This window comes from Neolamprologus brichardi, chromosome 16 (genome assembly GCF_056152115.1).
Source record: "Neolamprologus brichardi isolate AB-2024 chromosome 16, ASM5615211v1, whole genome shotgun sequence".
Classification (NCBI taxonomy): Eukaryota; Metazoa; Chordata; class Actinopteri; order Cichliformes; family Cichlidae; genus Neolamprologus; species Neolamprologus brichardi.
The window spans coordinates 12,557,761-12,582,323 of NC_142119.1; the positions used below are offsets into that span (position 1 = coordinate 12,557,761).

Consider the following 24,563-nt stretch of genomic DNA (forward strand, 5'->3'; position numbering starts at 1 on the left):
CTTCCTCAACCCATTAGAGAATGCTCGACATTCAACTTGTTTAAGGCAAAGGTTAAAAACTGGTTATAGACAAATCAAGTGTGTGATCATGCATAAGTTGTATAGTTTTAATGTTTTATTTGGGAATAGAATGGTGTGTATGTGTGAGTTTGGTGATGGAGTTTTTATTATGAATGAATTATGCATTTTTATGAATTATTATGGTTTTTTTTTAAATGTTTTATGGACAACAGATGGAAATTAAATGGCTATAATCATTCATGTAATTTCTTTTTACATTTATGTTCATTAACATGCACTGTCCTAAATAAATTACACAAAAAGAACAAAGAAAACCAAACAAAAATTTACAAAATATGAAATGACTTCCCTGAAAGTAAAACCTGCTCAGAGTGTGAGCTGCTTTGACGGAGGTTTGCGCTGTCTGACTGCTTCTTGTTAAGAAATACTTAATCTTCATCCATTATCTCCACTTGTGCTTATCTGCAGATAAACGGTTTTCTTTTGCAACACCAGGAAGGACAGGAACGCTCGTCAGAAATGTGATTTATCGGATAATCGAGCAGCAGCAGAAATAGTCTTCAGAAGGGAAGTGATGGGGCAGAAATTGAATCAAATAGCAATGTTAACATTTATTAAAATGCTCTACATTACTTTTACAGTTTATTTCACCAGAAATTAATGTAAAAACTAGATACATGTATGAATTTTAATATACACTTTTTAATGCCTTCCCAACATGAGGTTCCACCCAGCAAATATCTTACATTTCCAACTAATCAGCAGCCTAGGAGCCAGAGGCAAATTAAAGTAGGTTAATAAAAAAATGGCATATGCCTCACTCACAGAAATCAATAGAGGCTGACAGCTGGACAGGCGTCTATTGATTCAACATAGTCAGGCATGAACAATAACTATGACAACCAGGGAAGACACTGATATGATGTTTGATACACACTGACCCACTAGTCCTGGATTTTTCTCTTCATCTGTCTCGCAGTGAAAGTATTTTGTGTTTGGGAGCTCTTGCAATGAAAGGCAGCTCTGAGCGCACACGAGGCAACACATGTTCCACCGGACAGGAAGAAAAGGGTCTGCACATGTTGACATAGATGCTCTAGGAAAATACACACACACACATACACGCACACTCACACAGTATGGGGGTGTACAACAGCGGCAGGCTTTAAAGTCCGCGTGCAGCCAGGTGGGAAATTCCCTGGTGGCAGTCCCAACATACCAAAGGCGCCAAGTTATTGCTGCTCGGCGCATCCGAGTGTCGGTCAGGTGGGGCTTTACTGTCGGCTTTCTTGTGTGTGTCTGTGCATTTTTCTGCGTGACAGACAAGAAGTCAGGAGCTCTGACATAAATGGATGCTGTCACGACTCCATGGCCCTTCCCTTTGAGTTTCTCACAGCCCGATAGAGGACAAAGGTGTGTGTGTGTGTGTGTGTGTGTGTGTGTGTGTGTGTGTGTAGGGGCAAAAACACAATTAAAAAGAACAGCTGGTTAGGCTGTGTGTTTGATCCCTACATGGGATCTGAGACAGGCTCCAGGCATTCGCGTCACAGATTACACAGCAGATTACAGTCACACTAAAAGAGATCACACGCTTTGTGTACTGTAGCTGTTCCCAGAGGGACACAGCAAAATATCTAAACATGAGTTACTCTGTCATGCTAACAGGCTTCTTAACAATAACAAACTGTCCAACCCCCGGCTCGTGCTAATGCGACCCCTCCGGACCTGCTGCAGCCATGATAAAGTCATTTGATGTGACACAGAGTGTGAAGATTTTCAGCGCTTTCACAACAAACTTTTTGAAGTTTTGGGTGTGTGAGATAACAAGTGAGTGTACGGTATGTACTATGTGTTTGCATCAGGCACTGGATAACATTGTGGAGGTGAAGATCTGCTGCAGGATTTGGGGGATCTGCTTGGTGTCCATGGCGACAAAGGACCTCCCTGCTGGAAGGGTCTTTTGGAGTCTGAAACAAAAGAACAGGAAGAGAGAATGAAGATAGAGGTCAAAGAAAGGAACTGAACTTTAGCACTGGAATTGTTTCCCAAAATTAAAAGAGACTACTTGTATTTGCTGTGTGAGCTGGCACTACATATTCCCATTAAAGGAATACAGTGTATGAGTGTGTGTGAATGAAAGAGATGCCTTTCACTCGGTGGAGCTCAGCACCAAGACAACAGAGCCACCTCCAATGCCTTTGAATCATTTGTATAAACCCATTTACTCTAATGAGCCTCTGCCTTTGTTCTTTCATTCAACCGTGTCCCTATGCATTTCTCCTCTCAGGACATACACACACACGGGCAGTCAACAGGGATATAAAATTAGCATTCCCAAAGTGTTGCTCAAGAAGGAAAATTATATAACTCTTAGGGCATCCATAACCAATTCCAGGGCTTCCAGGGCATGAAAAGATATTATTTTAATTATATCTTCAAATTCTGACAGTCTGCCCTTAAAGAGTAGTTGACTTCATATCTCTTTCTATCTTTGCTTTTTTTTCTGCTTTTCATGAGCAAAGTATAGAACAGGCTTATTATCTTCTGAAGCTCCTGGAGCTAAAGACTGCGTTAAGCCAGGCAGTTCTTCAACGAGTTTAAAGCTTCAAGGCCTGCAAGCCTCAACAAATAGGATGTATGTCTGGTAAGGAGCTACAGTAGAAGCCTGCAGTAGAATGACAATGAGGATGAGGAGGAGCAGGTTAACGAGTACACTTGTTGCGCTTTCATCTGGCCTGGAAACTTGATCTGAGACAGACAGTAAGGACAGGCAGCAGATGGGGATGCTGATGTTTTAATATAGCCCAAAAGGAGCTACTTTAACATTCTGGAACTGAAATTGAAGATTTAAAACCTTAACTAAATAAAAATTGGTCAATCACTTCTTCAGGGTTATCTCCTCATTCATCTCTGGGACTGCTTTCAGTGATATTGCTAACCGCAGCACTGAAAGCACTGGAGGGCTCATTCTGTCTCCTGGCCACTAGATTCCCTCTGGTGTGTCAAAACAGTAACCCTGCACTTTGCTTTCAATCTGAAGGAGTGGACAAATTTTCAGCAACATGAATCTCTGGGAAACTAGGAATGGGAATTGAGAACCGTTTCTAGCAGTTCTATTCCTAGTATTTCTATTTGTTAGTCTGCTTGCTTATCAGTTCCACTCGCACCTGCACTACAATCAGCTGATTTCAGATTGTATGGCCGAAGAGGAAAATAGAGCCACAGCCTACAGCGTGGATAAGGACATTACTTTTATTTTTATTGCACAAAAGCATGAGGGCGCAATGGTAAAGTGCAAACTGCATCCAGGACAGAAACAACCACATTATGCTGCCAACACAACTTAGGGTCTTTGCAAGGATCTGCACGGATAGCATGCTAACCCTTAGTTAGCCAAGAGCCTAGAGTGATGATATACATAAGTAAATACCGACCCCAGCCCTCAAAGTGGAGCCAATGAGATCATTATTAACAATAGTTCCTGATTTGAAAGCAGGTCAGTCTGATTCAGAAGTTGATGTTTTTACTCACTGTGCAAATTTGAGGTCCATTTTTAAATTGCAACGACACAGGTGCAAGCAGACATAAGCAATCAGAAAAATAAAAGTAATGTTGGAAGCAATACAGAGGTGCATGAGAAGATGACCTTGAAGAGCAAACTAACTAAATGCAACTGTTTGGAGCCCCAGAACTTAAGAATTGTCTCATGATGAATTCTTTGCATCTTCATGTTCCTTCATCTACTCCTCTTTTCTTTCCATCTTCTTTGCACTTTGCTCGCTCTTAGTTAACTCCACCCAAGTTATCATCATCTTCAACTCCTTACCTTTCAGCCTGATCGCCAAGGGAGCCAATGAAAATGGCAAAGGCATTGACCTGTGGGTCAGAGGTCAAGACTTGGGCAAAGCGCTCGGGCCGAATGCCGTAGCGCTCCAGATTAGCGTCGCTCAGCACCACCACAAAGTGCTCATCTGCTTCTTCTCTCGCCAGCTCCTTGATGCTGGCCTCCGTCCCCTCCAGAGTGTAGTCACCACTCATGCAGAACTGAGAGTGGGCATGCATGACCTGAAGTGCAAGGAAAAGGCTGATTAATAAAGAGCAAGCCACAGATTTTATTTATCTTCATACTTGCAGCCCCAAATGACATAGTTTGGAGATGTTCATCAGTTTGTGTGGCTACCTTGACTTAATGTACAATTTCATGTGAACACAGATGTTAAAGAGAAAGAAATTCATGCAAAACACTTTTTTCAGTCCAATTGGGTGAGCAAAACAAAGCATGAGTATACCTTCAGGACTTTAAGTCTCTGCTTGTTATTCTTGGGGATTTTGTCTGCCGTGACCAGTTCAATGTCGTAGCCATCACCCGAGTGGCCCACTATGTCATACTGTGTAGAGAAAAGAGTTAAAAGACACAAAAGATACATTGTTACAACATTTAAGTAAAGACTGTAGTGATTTGACTTGTTACTTAACTTGTAATGTAACAGTCTCCCCGACAGAGGTGTGAAGGTGCAGAAAGGTCACATTGTAAATGCGAACATTGCAAGATGTTAACAGTGTCAGAGGTTTACATGTCTCCACTAGACCATCCATCATAACTGACTTACATATGGCAGCTCACACTCAGCCTGACACTGTGAGCCCCCAGGCAGCTATTTGAAGACCCAGGTATTATGTATATGAGCCACATCTAATAAGGGCAGTTATGACTGTGGTGGTCAAAGGTATGCGACTGTGTGTCTCATGCATCCATATCACTGTTGCTGGGTAAGAAGACCTTTTGGTGCTGTCAATTTTGTATTGTTTTTCCGGGGTTTTTTTTGCTACATGACTCATAAAGTCTAACACATAGCTCTAAATCTAACCAGGTTCAATGTCACCAAAATTAATGCCATGTCAATCCACAGTGGGCTTCATCCACTTCAGGATTGTGAATGGGTGCCTAAAGAGTGTACTAAAAAAAGGCATCAAAGGTGACACGTTTGACTATCAATGGTGGTATCGATAGTCAAACGATGCAAACACACATATAATGCGAAACTGCGGGCAGCACGGGCACATGGTGACAGTGTATATATCTTATGCGTTACCAGATGCTCTTTTATGTAAGGAGTGTTATTCAAAGACAGCAGTGAGACTGAAATGCCATGTGGAACACTGAAAAATGTGTATGCGAGTTTGTGTGATATGTGATCAGTATTAGGTTGGCTTGAGTGTCACTAAGGGGCCAAGAAGTCTGTCTCTCTCCTAAACTTTTTTTGTATGCACTCCTGTCTCCCCCTGTCTCTTTTCATGCTCCATCTCTGGACCGATTCCACTTCTCGTGGCTACAACGTAGGGCTGCTCGATTATGGCAAAAATGATAATCACGATTATTTTCACTGAAATTGAGATCTCGATTATTTGACGATATTTATTTAAAAATAACAATGTATTGAATAATGACTTTAAAGATTGTCAAAAATAATATAAAATAGTGTGCAAATACTGATAACAGTGCAAATGTTTGCAATATAAAAAATAAATGAAAAATGTAAACATCTATGTTTAGTAAACTTTGCAGTGTTGCTCTGTGGTACAGCTACACTGTAGCAAAGTTTACACACTATGTCTACTTGATCCACGTCTGACTCCGCGAACCCATAATGTTTCCACACCACTTAAGTTTTTTTTACCTCTCTTTTCAACCAATGGCAGTCACTCTCCTCTCCAAATAACTTCTGCTTAGCTTTCTGAGCTTCCCTCGGGTCCTCTTAATCAGCGGTCCCCAACCCCCGGGCCTCGGAGCGGTACCGGTCCGTGAGTCGTTTGGTACCAGGCCGCGAGAGTTGAGGCTCAGGTGCGAAATGTATAGTTTTCAGGGTTTTTATCTGTTTTCAGCGTCATTTTGTTATCGTTTTTATTTTTTACTCGGTTTTCCTTGGTCTTTTCACGTGTGTTATGAATAAATTTTATTTTTTTCGGTACCGGTACTAGTTTTATTTTGTTGTATTTATCCGCGACACCTTAAAGGCCGGTCCATGAAAATATTGTCGTGCATAAACCGGTCCGTGGCGCAAAAAAGGTTGGGGACCGCTGCTCTTAATTGTTGTGACACGTGTTCGAAATGCAGAGAGGTGCGCTCGATTTGCCACACGGAGCAGCGCGAGAGTAAAGCATGAGGGAGGGGCTAATAATCGGCTCGGTCATTTTTAATGATCGTTGAAAGCCCAGATCATAATCGTGATTAAAATTCGATTAATTGAGCAGCCCTACTACAACGGACTCCTGATTTTCCATGAAAAGCGTCAACTGCATTACCAACTCCTACCCAATAAAGCACTGACAAATTAGATCATAGTATGGCATGACAAAGGCTTTAAAAGACACACTGCATGTTTTGATTTACGAGGTTACCTGGGTGCAATTCAGGAATTATGGCAATAATGAATTTCACACCAGAAACAAAAGCTTGAATAGTTATTATTATTTCATGTACGACTACTTGATACTTAAGTTAAAATAAAGATTTACACTAATGCAGGAAAAACATCATATATTGGACGATACTGAGCCATTTAAATTCACTACAGCTAGGACTCATGGAATACTACACAAAAAAACTGATGCGGTCAATTAATGGTCAGTCTAAGTATTTTATTCTTTACCTGAAAAATGACTCTAGACCTGTTTTTTAGGCTGTCAGTCCGTTGTTTATCTTAGCTGTCAAGGCGCATGTAAATGCTTTGAAATTCTCTTCTCCTCCACGCTAATATGAGACAACACTGATTCATGCACTACACAATTAAGTATATAGGGTATGAAGTGTACTATATAAAAGTGTACTAACACAAAGGAAGCACAGTAATTGTTCATGTGAAGTAAACTCCATATACTGGACATGCAGCTGTTATGTATCACCTGACTTAGGAAAAGTCACATAGAATCTTCTGTATTGTGATGCGCGATGTGGCGTTTTCACCTTGAATTTGTGCTCATAGTTCTCAAGAGCTTCCATGACCATACAAACAGCTTCCATGGAGCGCTCCAGCCTGCCATCCACACCGTTGAAGCGGTACATGCTGCCCGACACGTCGGCCAACACCCGTAACCGCTTGGGCTTCTGCTGAGGGCTGCCCAGCTGTAAGCACACATAAGTTACTAAATAAATGAATACATCAGCAACTACTGATTAAATCAAGCTAAAATCCCTACTTTAGATGGTGTAGTTACATAAAAATAATATTTTACACAAGGTCAGGATTTCAAAACTGGGTGCAATTATTTCAATGTAGCTCAGCTCAGACCAAAACTATGTAAGACTTGGAGCTAAATACGTTAGAAAAACACAGTATTTATATTATGGGCTAGTGTGTGTTGGCATGATTAGTGTGGGAACTACTTTTGTGCTGTGTGTATGCGCGCAAAGATGACAGCACAAGACGTAACTAGAAACTGAGTGAGCTGGAGCAGAAACAGCAGGGTGTAATAATAATCTCGCACACACACACACGCCACTGGAATGTACCGCCTGACAGATAAAGGTCAAAATTATGTTTGACTGTGGGAGTGAGCGTAGCAGTCTTTGGAGGTGTGGCAGATTCAAAAATAAGAAAGTTTCAAGAAAAAACAAATACCTCTGGTTCCAGCTCTCCCCTGCGTTTATATATAGCCTTCTCTCCAGTCAGTCCATCGATGATCTTGGTGTCATCCAGCTCTCCCAGAGCCTGGTTCTTTAACCACTGCCGCTCCTTCCCTTTAGCCTGAAAGCACATCCACCAAATTAGAATAAGTAAGCCAAATATGCCTGGGAGAGATGATTTTGTTTTGATGGAGGTTTTTAAAGATGACAGAGGAGCTCAAAGTTCACCAATACCAACAACTAGCACTCACACCCAGCAAACAAAAAGAGGCTAAGGCTACATTGAAAAGGCTACATTGAATCTGTGGCCCCATTTCTTGTGATGTTACAAGGAGAAAACCTGAAAGGAAGAGTGCCATCACTCCCTGTCCTGCCCTCATCTTTCCCTCAGCGGAAGGAGATCTTTAGGGAGAAGACGTCAAACAAAGAGGAAACCCGATGTGCCTCTCCCCATTCTCTTTAGGTCACTCCTGCAGTTACTGGTGAGTCAGGATATTTGGTTTCGTGTCTTGAGATTTTCTTTACACGGTAAATGACGTGTGAGCACACAAAGAAACAAAGAATAGCCAGCAATAACAAGGTTGTATGACTTCACATCATTGATAAGTAGTAACAGATGTAACAACTACTTTCACCTTTCTGTAGATAATCAGTTGTGAATGCCGTGCACAGTAGAACAGCACAAACAAAGGTAACGGAACCAGATCCCTTTTTTCCTCACTATGACAAACGATTGAGATTGCACATTCTGACATAAATGGATGCACATTTTCTTCATTCATGACGCAACAACATTTCTCAAAGCAGGCACAAAAATTACCTATCCAGAAATACAACAGACTGACGTTATTACTTCTGGTGCTTAAGTGCATCTCATTTAAAATACAAGGAGTCAGCTTCAATTTAACTATTCAGTTCAATTTCGTTCACACGGTGCCAATTCACAACAACAGTTGGCTCAAGGCGCTGTTTTTTTTAACTATGTTGAACTGTAACTGAAAGAGGTGTTGTGTTAGTGCAGCACCTAAATGTCATATTAATGAAATGTCTTGACGCAAAAGCCAGGATACTCTTCATCATCAATAACCTAAAATAAAAACACTTAATTCTCTTTGCGGTCAGCTCGGACTGATATCTTACTTTTAGAACTTCACAATGCGGGCTGAGGCGTTTGTATGTTCCAAGCCAGTCTATTGTTGAGAGGTAAATAGAGAGGGTTTTCCCTGAGGAAAACCCCAGCAGATGGAAACAATACACTATCAGTTTATTGAAAGCTTGCCATTTATAGTTATGTGTTTGTGTGCGTGTGTATGACTCCTTTCAGTCCCTCTGTAGGAATGGCATAAAAATTGACATGACTTCATAGCGTCTTGCCTGCTGGGTTTTAGTGGGATCTCCATCATCTTTCCAGTGAAGAAGCTGCCCAAGGCAATAAGGACAAACGCAAATTACAACCAAACTCATGTTCAAAGCCCACCTGGATGGAAAACAAAATCACACACCCTCCACAGCACATGCAAAAAAAACACCTTCACACCTGGATAGAAGAATAATAGAGCGCAGTTCAGTGTCACTGCTCTGTAATCGTGGCTGCATGATTGCGCTCTTGTCAGATGCCCATGAACACACACAAACAAGCACACCAGAGACGCTCGCACTAAGACGCCCAAACAAAGGGCGGAAAGTGGAAACCAAAATAATGAAACGTAGACAATACCACCACTCCCTGTGATCTTAGTCCGCATTCTCTTTAACAAATCAGAGTGCTCCTGAGGGACAGCGCCCCCTCTTTCCGTGTCCAGCACCACGTGCGAGGATGTATAAGGTCAACCAATTGTCATCTGCTGACTTTATGACCCCATGACTTTTTTCAGTGTCAAGCTGTACAATAGAAGCTACTGCAGCCTGAGTTGATGGTGTTTAAATAAACTGATCTGACAAAGACGAGCCCGTCATTACAAGCAACCACTTAAACCAGCAAATTGGAAATCTTGGCTTTCAATATTTTACTCATTTTATAATATTGGGACTAAGCAATAAATAAAAAAAGCTACTGCAGATGAACCTGGATGTTGCAAAAACACTGATACCTTTAAACAAGGAAACTTGTGTTAAACACAAACAGTGTGTGGTGTGACGCCAACCTGTAAACTGTCCAGGATGATGCGGAGTGACTGAACTTGTCTCCTCACGGCACTGGAGAAGCGCTCGTATGTAGCAGCATCGTATTCACTCATATCAATCTCCTTCAACCTGAGACAAAAAGTCAGACAAAAACAGAGGGGAGGGGGAGATGCATGGCATTAGCTATGACTAAACCTTTATTGTCCAAGTTAACACCGTGTGCATCTTGAGGCAGTGAGATACAGAAAGAGTACAAATAGAGCCCTTTTTTCATTAGCCCAGGACACCTGAGAACAAACTGACAAAGGGTCAGTGTTTCTTAATATGAACCCATGTGCTCTCCAGAACACACCTGCGGGCATCAAGACACAGGTGCTCCTTTCTCCCCAAGTCATGCTTATCAGTGTAACGCCAACATGCAGGTACTTTAGTATTACTTATACACAAAGACACAGAATCTTCCTTAAGCGTGGTAAGGGTCCTGCATGCTGGTGTGTGTATGTGTGTGCAAAGTGGGTGAAATCCTCTGACACGCGTTTGAAACCTTTGGTGACAACTAGACCGTCAACAGTGACTTAAAAAAACAATGCAGGGATGATATAGACTTAGAGACTTAGAGCTTTTTGTTGTCATTGTGCAGTTTCTTGCACAACGAAATTGGGTAGCTGAACCACAAAGGTGCTAAAGTAAGAAGAAGAGAAACCAATATACAACGAAGGCGGAAAATAAATAAATAATTAAATAAATAGAATAAAATAAAAAACAGTGTATATGTATACATATGTGAGTGAGATAGTAAGCCTTATCTATCACAGGCTGCAACAAATCTGTGTGGATCGGTTGTGTGTGAGCAGATTCAAAATACTGACACAGACTGCACAGGCATCGGCTATGCAATCAAAACAGATCATGCATACACACACACACACACACACACACACACACACAATCACCAACACTTGGATGGCAGTTTTAAAAAATGTTAATTCAGGTAAGTCATGCAGTATAAAGACAAGAATTTGTAGTTTGAAAAGCTAATATTTTTAATTTGCATCCACTCAATTTGTTACTTCCTATAAGAAGAAAAGAAACTGCATCTCAGGCTTCATTAACGGAGGCTTCAAAAACAGTATATAAGTGTCAATAATGATATTTGTTTAATAAATGCAGTTTCATGATGCAAAGCATTTATAATTGATCTATGATCACTAATATGACGACTGGGGCCTTGTAGTGAAAGGGTTGCTTATTGGAATATATTTTAATAAATGGGTTTGCTAAAGCCTAAACCTTATGACTAACCTTAATATATAATTTAATTTCTTTGAATTACTTCCATGAGCCTTTTTTGGTTTGTATTCTTCTGGAAAACAGTAAATAACGACAGAATTATTATTATGATTATTTATTTCTTTAAAACTAAATTGGATTGAATTAAAGGCCTTTATCACTTGTGCACATCTGATCTGAGACCAGTCTAAATTTGTTTGCAGAGTATCCCTTGTGCACATCCTCACTGTTTGTGAATGACCTTCCTACAACTTATATAAATAAATGATACTTCAAAGTTTTTACTACTCAGCTGTTAGATGTACCACTCATCATATCATATCAGTGTCCTCTTGGACTCTTGAAGTAGAATCTATGTCAAATGAATCTAAAAGGAAATTAAATAAAGGTAAATGTACAATAAACAAACTTGATCTGCATTAAGTAATATCTGACCTACACACACAGCCATTTTGTTTGTTTCTGTGTATTCTTACTGCGTCGCGTCAGTCCACAAAACAAGAGCAACGCCTTCCTCCACACATTCCTATGTGTGTGTATACGTGCATCAGTGTGAGGATGCATGCAATGGATGTGGCGAGCAGACACTCTGGCCAGCGGCCGGAGCTATTTCCTGAAAATTCCTGAACCTTGACTTATACGGGAGAGAGCAACAGAGGGTTTTTACTAAATAAGGTGGAGCCACACTGAGAACTCACACACAACAACCACAAAAACAAAGACTTAAGGTTGACACTCCCTGCTACTAAACAAGCTGTCCTCCACTCAAAACACCTCCTTTTCCAAGGACAGAGACAGTTTTATTTTCCTATTTTTCATAGTGTTTTTTCACTACATTATTGTCATGCATTTAATTAGAGGAACCGAGCGGTTAAATAGGCCTTTGTGGTCGCCTGACTATTAACTGTCACATTATGTGAGCATTTCTTTACAGTCATTGCAATGAAACTTTGAAATACAGTCCTCACAAAACAATAACAGCTTTGTTAACACCCTTTAAATCTTGAAGCGGGACAGCCATTTTTTGGATTTGGATGTGTTACTCTGGTATTTAGGAAACCTCATTCTTGTGTATTTGCTTTGGATTTCCTTAAACATAACTACAATCGTGTTTCCAAGCTGAAACAGTGGGTGAAGTGTAAATGTAACAACAATGTGATTATTTGTAAATGAATCTCATTGAAACCACACTGGAAGAGTTCGGGAACTGAGAGGGACAACTGCAACTCAAATGTTTTCCAGTTTTTCCTTGACGTAGGATTTTCAGACAGCTTCCTTTCCTGCAGTTTTTGTTCATAATCCATCAAATGTTTTCAGTGTTTCCTGCAGCACAGGAAAAACTGTCTGCAGGCCAGACATGACGTGCTGAGGTCTGATATCAGCGCTGATGTAATACATGCAGAATGTGATGTGTCTCCAAAAAGGCGTCTGGATCTGTTGTTCTTTTGTGGTGCATTTTCAAATATAAGTGTTAGTTATACCAGGTGCACTCAAACCCACCAATACCATTATGGATGCTGACTTTTAACAGCAAGCTGGATACTCTTGCACCTATTTACACCAAAGGATGCTTTTTCCATGATAACAAAGGGAAATTCAGATTTTGATTGGTTGGACCATCTTAAATAAACCTGCATTGCAAACCAGCATTTCTTCTTGTTTATATATAACTTTTGCTTTTCTTGCATTTGAGGAGGCAGATCCTAAGTGCACGTCCATAAACCCACTATGGAATTCAAATAAAAAGCAAGGATGCAGCAAGAGTGAAACTGTAAAGAAGGGGATGACTGCAAAGAGGAAAAAATAAGGCCACAAAACACAGGATCGAAATGGGAGTTTTACTATCTGGTGTCTTTCACCACCACTGAAAACAAGCAGAAGATCTTTGTGTGTGTGTGCGTGTATGTGTGTGTGTGTGTGTGTCACTTACTCAAAGGTTTCTGCAAAGATCTTAGTTTTACTGATGCTTAACTTAAAGCTAAGTAAACATATGACTTTGGACACACATTGGGAAGGAATAGGAAAAAGGCTGACAGTGTTGGCTTGTGGCATGGAAAAGAAGAATCAAGCAGCCCTTTATTTCTATGTCTGTGCTTACCTGTTAGAGTGACATGTGAGTGAATAGCAGAGCGTCAGCATGTAGGTACTAGATATTATCTGAGCTTAATGATAGACAGGATGAAGACAAGGCAGAGGAAAAAATCTGAAAAACAAGGCTATTAAAACGGGTAAAGACAGAGGGAAGAGAAGAGGGAGAAAGAGAGAGAGAGGAGAATCTGAGAGGTTGTCCTCTTGGGGTGAAAGCAGGCAGTGTATGAGAAGGGCAATGCAGGAAAGAGGGAGGGGGAAGGGGGGACTGTTTGAAGCTAAAGTGAACAGAGACGCCCTTCATGGATGAGCTGGTGAAAGGGATGCCCTCGCAACCTAACCTCCTCTGAAGTCAATATAGGCTCAACACGCACACACAGACACACACAGACACACACACACACAGAGGTCGCCCAGTGGGATCTACCACTGTGCTTTACCATCCAGCTGGGACAGAGCACCCTGGAGTTGTTTGGAGCACCATACCTGGTGTGGCAGATGGCCCACACATGCGTATTGTTCACACACATCTGGTTCACGTCACATTACATTATACACCTCAGACACTTGTTTTTTTTGCAACAATCAGTGAACAAAAAACCAACAAAAAAAGTCTGCACACCTCTCCATTGTGTTGCACCTGTGGTGTTAACTCTATTTGGATATGGTTAAAGATCAAGCGTGCTTTCCAACACCGCACAGCTATTTTTAGCATGCATTTCATGCATATTACCTTTCTTTGAAGGCCTTTTCAGCCATTTCTCGGGCTGCCTTACGGACCTCTTCAGGAACCGCATCCTTCTCCACCTGTGAAATCTGATAGACCTTATGCCCTGCATCCAGACGATAGGGGCCTCCCTTGCCACCCAGCCCTGCTGTGTCTCTGCCACCTGTAGAGAAAGCGATTCAACTGTTACAGAAGCTTTTGTCATTAATAAACGTTGACACAAAAGCATTGCCATACCTCACAAATGTAAAACAGATCATTATCATTAAAACTGACTATATAAAAGTTGTTAATTTTCTGTTGACAGACGATACATTAACTGACTGTTTCACCACTACGACTGATGAAGATTTTTCCTGCTGCCTTCTAAATTTGACCACATCTTCTGACTATCAAAAGGACCTATAATGCTGCTAACAAGCTTGACATTTTTATTTTGGAGTTGTCTGTGCCTATTTATCTTATACTAGGCCTCTGTCTGAAAGAAGCCATTTCAGCTTTGTTCGGATTGGTTGCCCTCATAAACAAGAGGGTTTGAACAGCTGGTGGGTGAGGCTTCTATCTTCACAGCCAGAGATTTGTGCCTGAGATGACGATACATAATCTATATTGTGTCTATGATGCAGACTAACCAAGTTCAGCAATTTTGCTGCCAAAACACTAGTTGGTGGTGGAGTTTCTCACTTCAAGGGGCTCCATTCTCTTCCAGTCAAATTAAAAAAAAAATGTTAGCAGAAGAAAGAGTCGAAAATGTGTCATGCATGTAGTTACAATACTAGGGACATATTAATAGGTTACATTACAAGTTTTGGCAATGGGTTTATAGAAGGGTCTGTAGATATATTTGGACACATGGATTTTTTTACTTCATGCATGTTACAATGTGGTCAGAAACAACTGTTACCTGTGCCTCCCGCCCACTGGTTACCCCCGACATGAGGAGCATTGTGGGGGTCGATCTTGCCATGTTTCGGGGCGCTGACATCCAGGCCACTGTCCCTCTGGATGGTGATCTGCAAGGATAGGATGAAGGGAAGCCATGTGGGTGATGTCATAAAAATGCCATAAACGTCCAACAAAAACATGCTCATTTTTTGATACAAAATAACAAAAATGCACAAAAGAATGATTCGGTATTTCTATTATTTTAGAGTAAATTGAACTGACAAGCTAAAAATGTATCCATATTATGAAAAAGAATCTAAGTATGTGTGTTCAAATAGCACCTAATGTAATCCGGTTTGAGATCAGCCATCATTTCTTGATAAGCCCAGATCATTTCTCTAAAACCTTTCTCTGCAATGTCATGATGCACTGAACTAGTATGTGAGGGCCATACACACAACCAAACAGTCATTTACATAGCATTATCAGTCAAAACATTATTAGAATTAAAGGAGTCTCTATCATTTAGTAGTGAGGTCTTAGCAGAATGGACAGAATAAGCTCTGTCTTTCTCTGCAGGGGGCATAATAGATGGAGGGAAGGAGACACAGAGGTTAAAACTTTGCTTTTTTAGGTCCATCTCAATGGCACCATCAGAGCCAAAATCAGCATGCTGCCTCTCACTCTGAGGCAGGGCGGCAGGCCAGAGTCTGGCACGCTTGAAGGACTGAGAGAGAAACGGGTAGTTCAGTGGGAGACTAAGTGTATCCCCTGTGGTTCAGCTGTATTCTTACATTGCAGGAATTCAAATGGTATCTGTGGGGGGAAAAATGTCTCTTGTAAACTGTGGAAAGCGCTGTGTGTATGTTCAAGTTATTATCTTTTCTGCTGTTGATTTTTTTATTGGTTTCTTGTGGTCTGAGTGGTTAACAGAGACTTATCTGAAGGGAGCAGCAGTTTGCTGAAAAGGACCCCTCCCCTCCCCGTCCTCACCCAGTGTCCACGCTTCACACTGACGAGCTCAGAGCTCAGGCTCTGTTCCCACACCTGCACGAAGCTGCTGGATCAGCAGTGCTCTCTATATTTAGTTCAGATTAGGAGCATCAGTCTGATACACAGCAAGTCAGATTATACGGACAAGATAATGCCCATTGTGGTACTGAGCTTAAACAGAGGCTCTATTATTGATGACGGGATTTACCAGACAGACAACAGATGTTTGGATCCTTGAACAGATTCACATTAACGTTTTAAATCAACCTGCACCTCTAAACACTACTTACACAGCCGCAGCTTGTTGATCACAATATAAGGTCCTTCTAAATCATATCCTGTGTTGTCAACCACCAATGGGGAGCATAGTTTAAAATGAACATCAAGTTGCTTTCAATAAGAACTGAAAATAGTGATTAAGACCATGAACTCATCTTCAAAGTTTCTGCTAAATTCACAAAATGAGTCATTTTTTCACAGTCTATACAAATGCAGCCAGATGAGTCGCCCCTGCTGGCCATTAGAAAGAATGTATACAGAATGTATAGTAAATTCCAATTTTAAATTTAAGACAACTGTTAAAGTGTGTCTAAAAGTAGATTTGACATTTCTGATATTATTTTATTGCAGACAAAGTCACTCGTCAGCCTTAAAGTAATAAGACAGAGGGAGACTGGAGGTAATGTAGAGCATGTGTCACCATTACAACGTGAGAGCACAGATAGAGGGAACCCTGCGAGCTAGTTCGGGCAGACAACTGGAGTTGCTCTGCGTCACACACACATAACCTGACCCTCTCTACACATCACATCACAAACACACCATCTAAGTTTGGCAGCCTATTTTAGCTCCCATCACCATCTGTGAAATGTCTCTCTGCCTGCTGCTTCAAACCATCCACCTCTACCACGTCTACTCATCAGTCCCAATTTTCATACGTAGCATACTGTGAAGTTATGAGTTCACATATGAGTAACATAGTGACAAATGAACAAACCCGGGAGAATATCTTTAAAAAAAACCAAATAAAAATCAAAATATTTTATTCACTTTTTCCTTTTCCCAAGGGGAGAAGTCCCCAAACCAATCACTGGAGCCAAAATGATGCTTTTTCATGTTGATGCTGATGTGTAGCCTTGCCAAGACCAGCCTCAAAGGTTGCAGAAAACAATTGAGACCTGGCTATTTAAAGCCATGTTATGGTACTTAGCTTGATGCGCTTGATTACAGTTGGACAACAACATGCGTGACTGGACCAATGTTTTTGATTTTTCATTGATAAATAGCCATTTCATGTGGGTAAAGTAGACAAATTCAAAGCGTTAGACCTAATCAAGCCATACATGCAAAACACAACTTTAAACACTCTCCATTCCTACAAATAGACACAGACTCAAAGAGTGAGGCACAATCACAGCAGAACTCCAGCTGTGTGGCCTGCCTTACACAACAGACTGACACGAGTATTGCCTATACTGGCCGACAGTAAAAATGTCTTTTAAAAAAATTAAGAAGAAACTAGTGTTAACCTGAGTAAGTAGTGAGACCTTGGTCAATAACCAAAGCTCACCTCCACCACTATAACTGATCTCTGATTACGCACTAATGTGCCTCTCAGGAACCTCTGCATAACATGAGCTGTGCTGCACACATGCCTGTGTCATGTTGAGGAGTGGGTGTGTGCACCTGATCCACAGGAATATGACTTTAAGGCTTACAGTTGCTATACAAGTGTTTTTGAATGAGATTACAATCACTCGATAAAAGTTAGTGCCACCGACCTAGCACCATCTCCATCAGGTTAACATCACCTGGTCCCCGATGCTCATTTTGTGCCTGTCATTCACAGAGGAAGTTGAGCTATGGGATTTTCTTAGCGTCGGCTTATTTCAGTAATTCACCCTTGTCATCACACTATATATAGATATAACACTCTCTCTGCGTCGCAGCATAATTATGAATGTATCACCACACTGCTAATGCACTCTAATCTGACTCTCAAACCAGAAAAAGGGTTGAGTTCTCAACTAGTGTTGAGTTCTAATCTAATATAAAATCCCTTATGAAAGCTATATTTTGATGTATTAACACAACTTGTTCTCCTTTAATTCCATAAAAGATATTTATGCACACAAAAATATATGTATCATCTTTAGCTGTAATAAAAGGTCATGTCTAAAATCATTCCCTGTTTGCTACATGGTGTGTTACATATAATTTGCATCAACTGATTAGAATGTCTTAATTAAGGATGAGAACTTATCCGTGTAGTGCCCTTAAAACTGGAACGACAGAACAGAAAAGAAGAGAAAAGAAAAATGTACTTACAGTCTCACAAATGTGCTGAATTTAGAGTTTCCAGAGTGATTGTTAAAGTCTGAACAGCCTATGGTAATGACACAATGTGCAAGCGTGTGTTCATTATGTCAGTTACTGTTCAGCTTTGAGTGAACTATTGGCTGTCTATTATACCAGGATTAGTAAATGAGTGATTTCAGACACAGCTAATGTCGGCTAAACTATAACTGTTCCAGTAGACCTTGCTACACCAACTTAATGCTCATTGTCTTTGAAAAACACAACCGATGACCTCCCAGGCTGAAAAATAGATGTCACGGAAAGGTGAAAAAAACATGGCCTTTCATGTTAAAATTCACTGAAAAAATGGTTTTAACCTCTATGCATCATTTCACACTTCATATAAAACTGTACACTCACATTTTTATAATTCCTCCATTTGAATGAATTAGAAGCTTAAGGCTTAAAGGTCGTTGGGGCATTGCTTCACCTCCACATATCTGAGCCACTGAACTGGACCTCTTGAGCATGTTTAAAATACCAGATTTTATAAAGTTTATAACCAGATATGAAGTACAGAAGTACAGAAGCTTAAACACATATGGAATCTCTCACTTATGTTCATATGAAAAAAAATAACACGATATCCACAGTACATCTCGGTTTTTCAACACGATGAAGAAATTCTGGTGTGGTAAATTAAAGAAATCTGTCAGGATGACTTTTTGGGACTAAATTGTAATTAACAGATCTGTAAAATTACATAAAAAGTACCTCATTTCCCAAAATGTCTTGTAATAAGAAAACACAGTTTTCGCTTCTTCTTTTTTTCTGTATAGACAAATAGATCAGTAGGAAAAACTGTAAAATAAAGTCCCAAACATATGCCCTTCTTCACATTTTCCAAAGCCATCCAGTGGGATTTTAGGATATTGGGAGTCTCTGTCGGGCTAATTTGGCCCCCAGGCCTTCTGTTTGACACCACTGATTTAAACAATGACACACAATTGAATTAAAACCCTGTTTTTTTTTGTTTTTTTTTTAACACTGGCGTCTTTAGCATGAAAGGATTTAAGGATGGATGATTCTTACCAGTCACGCAAAACTGATAAAACCACACACTGTAATGAATGAAATTAAGAGTTGAATGTTTCATGCGTAGAGATGTTTGCTTAGATTAGAATGAATATTCCAAGATTGTATCACGCTTAAGGCAAAGCTTTGATGCAGTTTAAGCAGCTCCGTAAGAGCAGGAAAACACCTTTGAAGAACATGCTGAACTGTAAATACCTTATAATACCTGCATTGATGCCAATCTTCATTTATTTCTCCACAGAGTCTGGGTATGTTTGGACAGCGTGCTTGATTGGTGCTTGTCTCATGCTAAAGTAATTTTGAATTTCCTGCTCCAAACAAAAGACAGATTACTATGCTCCGTAACCACAATTTGGGGTTTAAAGAAGCACCACAGAACTGAATGGTTGATGTCAAATTACTGCGTAAATCTTGGATAAATGTGTTGGTGTGCTGCTGTTGCTGCATGTCCCACTCATAAACAGTAAGCTAATGATGGCACCTTAGCGCTGAGAGACAGGCAGAAACCAAAAGAAGGAATTAAGGGAAAAAGGATGGCAACGTCAGTGGAGAAAACTTCATTTTTAATGACAGTGGGAATCAACGTTTTTACCCCGCCCTTTTTCTTTCTTTTGCTTTCTACCAGTATATGTCTCTGTCTGTCTCTTACCTGCGGTCCACGCCTTGTCTTCTAGGATAAATAGCCTCATAAATTTCTTATTCTCCCTTCAGACCACTACAGACAGACAGTGATATAAGAGCGATGGTGTAAGTGTGCATACACACTTTTGAATGTGTGTATGCAGTCACAAATAGTGCATGAGGTCAGCCCTTTTCTTGAGTAAATACATGTCCCAGTGTGATGCTGGGTGCACGCTAGTGTGTGGGTGTCAGCATAAATGCGTGCCCGTACACGAACGTTCAAAAATATTCTGTGTGTTATATAAAGGTCTCAGTGATTCAGTGTATCTGCAGATTGATGAAGCTCTGTTATGTTGTGTGTGTGCGTGCAGGTTCTGAATGACCTGAAATTAAGCAATACCAGTGTGGAAACCACTCTGCACTTGTCTTTTGGGGGGGTTTTTTTGCACAGATACTCTCACATGGAGGCAATCACAAAGTTACTTATTTGAAAAAATGGAAACTCTAAGGACAGACTCAATTCATAGTGTAAGAGCACTCAGTAAGAGCAGAAAAGCATACATCCATGTCTGTGCACATCTGCATACATATTCTTTCCTCATCAAAAACACAATCTGCATCTACATGTAGGTGCAGAATGTACAACACTACAACACTACATGTACAACACTGCACCATTAATCAGTGGCTTTTCAGTAAGATGTACATATAGATGGATGCATGAATGGATGGGCACAAAGAGATTTCGGAAACTATTATTAAGATCGACTAATTTAGACAGTGAGCAATGTGGTTAGAAAGCTTTGTCTCAGAGTTCAACATGCCATATTTATATGACTTGTATTAACATACTTGGCCCTATACTTTACAACTGGTACAGCATACAGACATGTACATTAAGGTAGGACCAACTTTGAGGAAGCAAGCATGTGCATGCATGAATATGAGTGAAACTGAAGAGCTTGTGTCAGTGGGGAAAGGCTAGGTAGATGAAAAAGTGGCACCTGGCCAAACCTGCCAAAAACAGGGAAGTGTAAAAACAACAAATCACACAATTAAACGTCAGGTTGAGTGACTATAACTGGTTGCAATATGCAGGACAGCTGCAGACACCAATCTGGCACCATGCGTGCAGATAGATGATGAGTGATGTCTCCTATGTATCTTTGTCTACAGGAATGATGTCAGCTATACTGTAATGGAGCAAAGTCAGAGCGATGTGTGGAGGCGCCACGCTTACTTGGGCACACACACATAGCTCATAGTGTGCTTTTCCAGAAGTATACAGTAGAGATATTAATGAGTATTACAAAGGCAATAAGCCGTCGTGACATAAGCTTTGTTTTTTAAACCTGTTAACCACCTCCAGCATGAACAGATTTCCTTCTTTTTTCCACTTCACACTTTAGTCAGAACCCATTCTGTTATGCTCTATAACCATGTCATAAAAACAAGGTACTTGGCACATACTGTGCAAACATCTACGCCCATATAGAGCTAACGTAGTATGTACACTGTTTGGCAAAGCAGATATAGAGAGCCTTTTAGGCGGCTGTGAACAAACTCAGTAGAGCCCATGCTGTTTGCTGAGACTGAGCACAGGGAGAGTCTGTCCAAGTCTAACCTACAGTGGACTCAAGGTGACCCACCAAAGAAGATATGACTATTGACAAATCTAAACCAGAAACAGGCAGAAACGGTGAGCTATGGGTGTTTTCGAGTCTATAATCTCACACAAAGACGCTTGGGATAGCCTTGTGATATGTTTTACAGCAACCAATGCATGATAGCTCAGACTCCAAAAATTAGTCACTGATATTATACAACTTCATGATTGGTCTCCTTGTTACCATTTTTTCAGGCCATGTTGCATCTTCTATCTTCATGCCTGGTGCAACAAACACAGATCTGCAGCTAATGCTCTCTGCATGTGGACAACTCCAATATGCCAAGAATGTTTGTGTCTATGTGCACATGTGGGCACCTAAACAATGCTGTCTCAGTGCTCTGGTCTGAATGTTCTGACCTACACTAAGGGTCAAAGCTATTGCATCATCAGCACGACAGCCAGCCATTCATAACCACCCACCCTGAGTACAGCTGGGTCATGAATTATGGAGCTGAAAATATTCCCTTTAGCACAAAAACAGAAATGTTTCAGCTAATGTCTTCTGCCAAAATGTGAGGCGAGCATGCAGAGCAACTTCCAATGGAGAGTTGCTTTAAAATAGAGGTGCTGCCCCTCTGTGGTGTGGAGATTAACTGCAGGCTGCAAGCGTTTCTAGTCATTGTATTTGCCACTTTGTGGAATTCTATAGAGAAACGTATCAATGAGCCATGTAATGTGCTCAAAGACAGTCTGTTGTATTACCTGTATGGGTCTGCCGTCCTCTGAGCCAATCATATTCCTCCATTCCATCAGTGAGCGCTGCAAGGTGTCTAATCCTGTCTCCCAGAGACGGATGTACCCGCCCATATCAACTGTGACGACACCTCCAGAACCAAGAGCAGCTATCAGCACATCACACTCTGACACCTTGGACACCCAGTTGGTGTAGGGCGACACAGTCATTGACCTGCCAATTACAGATACAAGAAAAGGTCACAACACAGAACACAGAAAAAGAAGTTGATTTAGATAAGCAGGGACCATTGATGCAATTATAGTAATGATATTTATTCACGGTCTGTATAGATCTTATACTGGGCCTTGGGGCAGGCTTTCAGATCATCCTCTGAAACAAATGTTTTATCTCTTTGCACCCTTTAAAGCTGCCTCTCTTAAATAGATGATAGGAGGGGCTTCTGCGCTTACCGGCAGAGTGGTGTACTTGAAATGACAATTTTCACATATGCTCAGTTAATTTTTTTGGAACCTGGTCCATGTTAAATATGAGTATCCATTTGTCTAAGAGACAAAAATTAGGGGGAAAAAAAGCGTAATATGTCCTCTAAAAAAATTACAAGTTTCCAAGGTTGAACACATGTAAGATGCAGAGAAGATATATTAGCACTTTTGGGGTTTTTTTTCTTTTATAGTGCAATGCTGTCACTGACCTCTAGCTGGAGCCAAAGGATGTAAAGTTACATTCTTGTTCTGAAAGTACTGCAGAACGAGGTGGTGAAGTAGTAAGACACCAGCTGTTTACCTTGGAACAGGAATATATTTGAGCTTCTTGGAGTTGAGATCAGTCACCTCCAGGTATGCCGCTGTCATTGGAGGTGTGACGTCTGAGTGGCAAAGAAAACTAATCTTAAAACTTTTGAAAACTTTCAAAACTTATGTTTCCTGAAAACCTTTATGTAAGGTGAACTCTGACCTTTGGGGTACAGCTCTTTTAGGGGGACTTTGTTAGGTGGAAGAGCTCGAACCACCTGATTGACCGGGATCAGACTGACACAATTCTCCTGTTTGGCCGTGGCGCTCCGAAGCCCTCCTCTGAAGAATGCTTGAGCCCCGCTGTCACCACTCTTTATCGCTGATAGGTTGACGGGTCTTTTAAAGCTGTACACTTCATTAGGTGACTCATCAAGAGAAGAAATCCGAAGGAAAACGTCACTCTTAAGCCATCGGTCATACGCATTAGAGTAACTCACTCACAATGCTCTTTGTTTTCAATTAACATCTTCTCTAACTCTTTCATTTTTTCATAAATGAATCAGGCAGATAAAATACAGACTCAAAGCTAGGCCCTGTCTTAGCTTTGACTTTTAAATAGGTTCCAAAAAAATGCTAACACCACATGACCCCACTTCCCTTCAAGCTCTATAGAGTTAAACTAGATATTTCTACTTCTAGTAGAAACATAAAAAGAAAGAAGACAGGAAACTGGAAAAAGAATTATTATTGTCACACAAATTTCTTCACCAAATTCCCTCATAATCTCACCATGAGATCTGGGAAGCCGACGATGAGCCGCGCGTAGGAATCTGTGTCAACCAGCACACGGTTAGGGGAAACAATCTTCTGGTTCAGAGCGGCACTCAGGTTCTCGTTGGGTAGCTGCTCACATGACAGCATCTGGGGTATAGACAACTCGGCTGCAGTGATGGACCAGCATGAGTTCGGTGGAACAGAAACATGAAAGAAAGCAGTGAGAAAAAGAAAGAAATAGCAACTTGTCCATTGGGGGAAACTGGGACTGAGTGTTGTTGAGGGTCACATCAATAAGCTGAACTCACTCGTGCTCAATATTAATTTTTATTTCTTTATAAGCTTATTAGTACAGCCCTCGCTCCTTGGGAAATCAATTGCCCTACCTCTGAACTCAACTCTACTCAATCTTTGTACTTCATGTGAAGAATGCAGAAATTACATCATTTAGAAACCTGTCAAGAAGCTCCCGCATTTCCTCTTAAGAATACAATCCACTGAAGTGTTACAACTATGAGCTATAGACTTTGTGGTCTAAATGTAAGTCATGACTAAACATTTGAAAATGTATTTAACCTATGACCATTTAATGTATAAACTTAGAGGTCTGAAATACAGCTGTTATTAGTTTAATTCTCTCTATTTCAGTCTCCATGTTAATTGGGTCTTTAAGAACTGCTACACAGCAATACAGCAGAACATGAAAATCTGTTAAATAAACATAGGGAGATTGCTGTTTTCATTGTATACCTTGGCATTAGGTGCGATTTTCTGAAAACACAAAATTTCATTTCATCTATATGGTGACGATTGCCAGCTTTATCTATCTTTTAATCACTCTGACAGCTCCTCGGTTGGAGTCCTGCTTGATTGTCTTAGCGATGTTAAGTCAAAATTTCTAAAATTTCTAAAATTTTAATGAA

At 40.7% G+C, this 24,563-nt stretch overlaps 1 protein-coding gene across 1 annotated transcript in view; it reads right to left on the reverse strand.

Moving 5' to 3' along the window:
• Window positions 1-607: 607 nt before the first annotated feature.
• Window positions 608-24,563, reverse strand: part of vwa8 (von Willebrand factor A domain containing 8) — an 87,474-nt gene continuing 63,518 nt past the window's right edge. The window contains exons 34-45 of the mRNA XM_087830265.1: window positions 23,656-23,807; window positions 23,087-23,291; window positions 22,916-22,997; window positions 22,138-22,342; window positions 14,779-14,887; window positions 13,881-14,037; window positions 9,790-9,898; window positions 7,641-7,766; window positions 6,986-7,144; window positions 4,311-4,409; window positions 3,848-4,086; window positions 608-1,988 (exon numbers count right to left, since the gene is read on the reverse strand). Coding sequence (XP_087686391.1) covers window positions 1,880-1,988; window positions 3,848-4,086; window positions 4,311-4,409; window positions 6,986-7,144; window positions 7,641-7,766; window positions 9,790-9,898; window positions 13,881-14,037; window positions 14,779-14,887; window positions 22,138-22,342; window positions 22,916-22,997; window positions 23,087-23,291; window positions 23,656-23,807 — 1,751 coding nt within the window. The 3' untranslated portion in view covers window positions 608-1,879. The remainder of the gene's footprint in view (window positions 1,989-3,847; window positions 4,087-4,310; window positions 4,410-6,985; window positions 7,145-7,640; window positions 7,767-9,789; window positions 9,899-13,880; window positions 14,038-14,778; window positions 14,888-22,137; window positions 22,343-22,915; window positions 22,998-23,086; window positions 23,292-23,655; window positions 23,808-24,563) is intronic.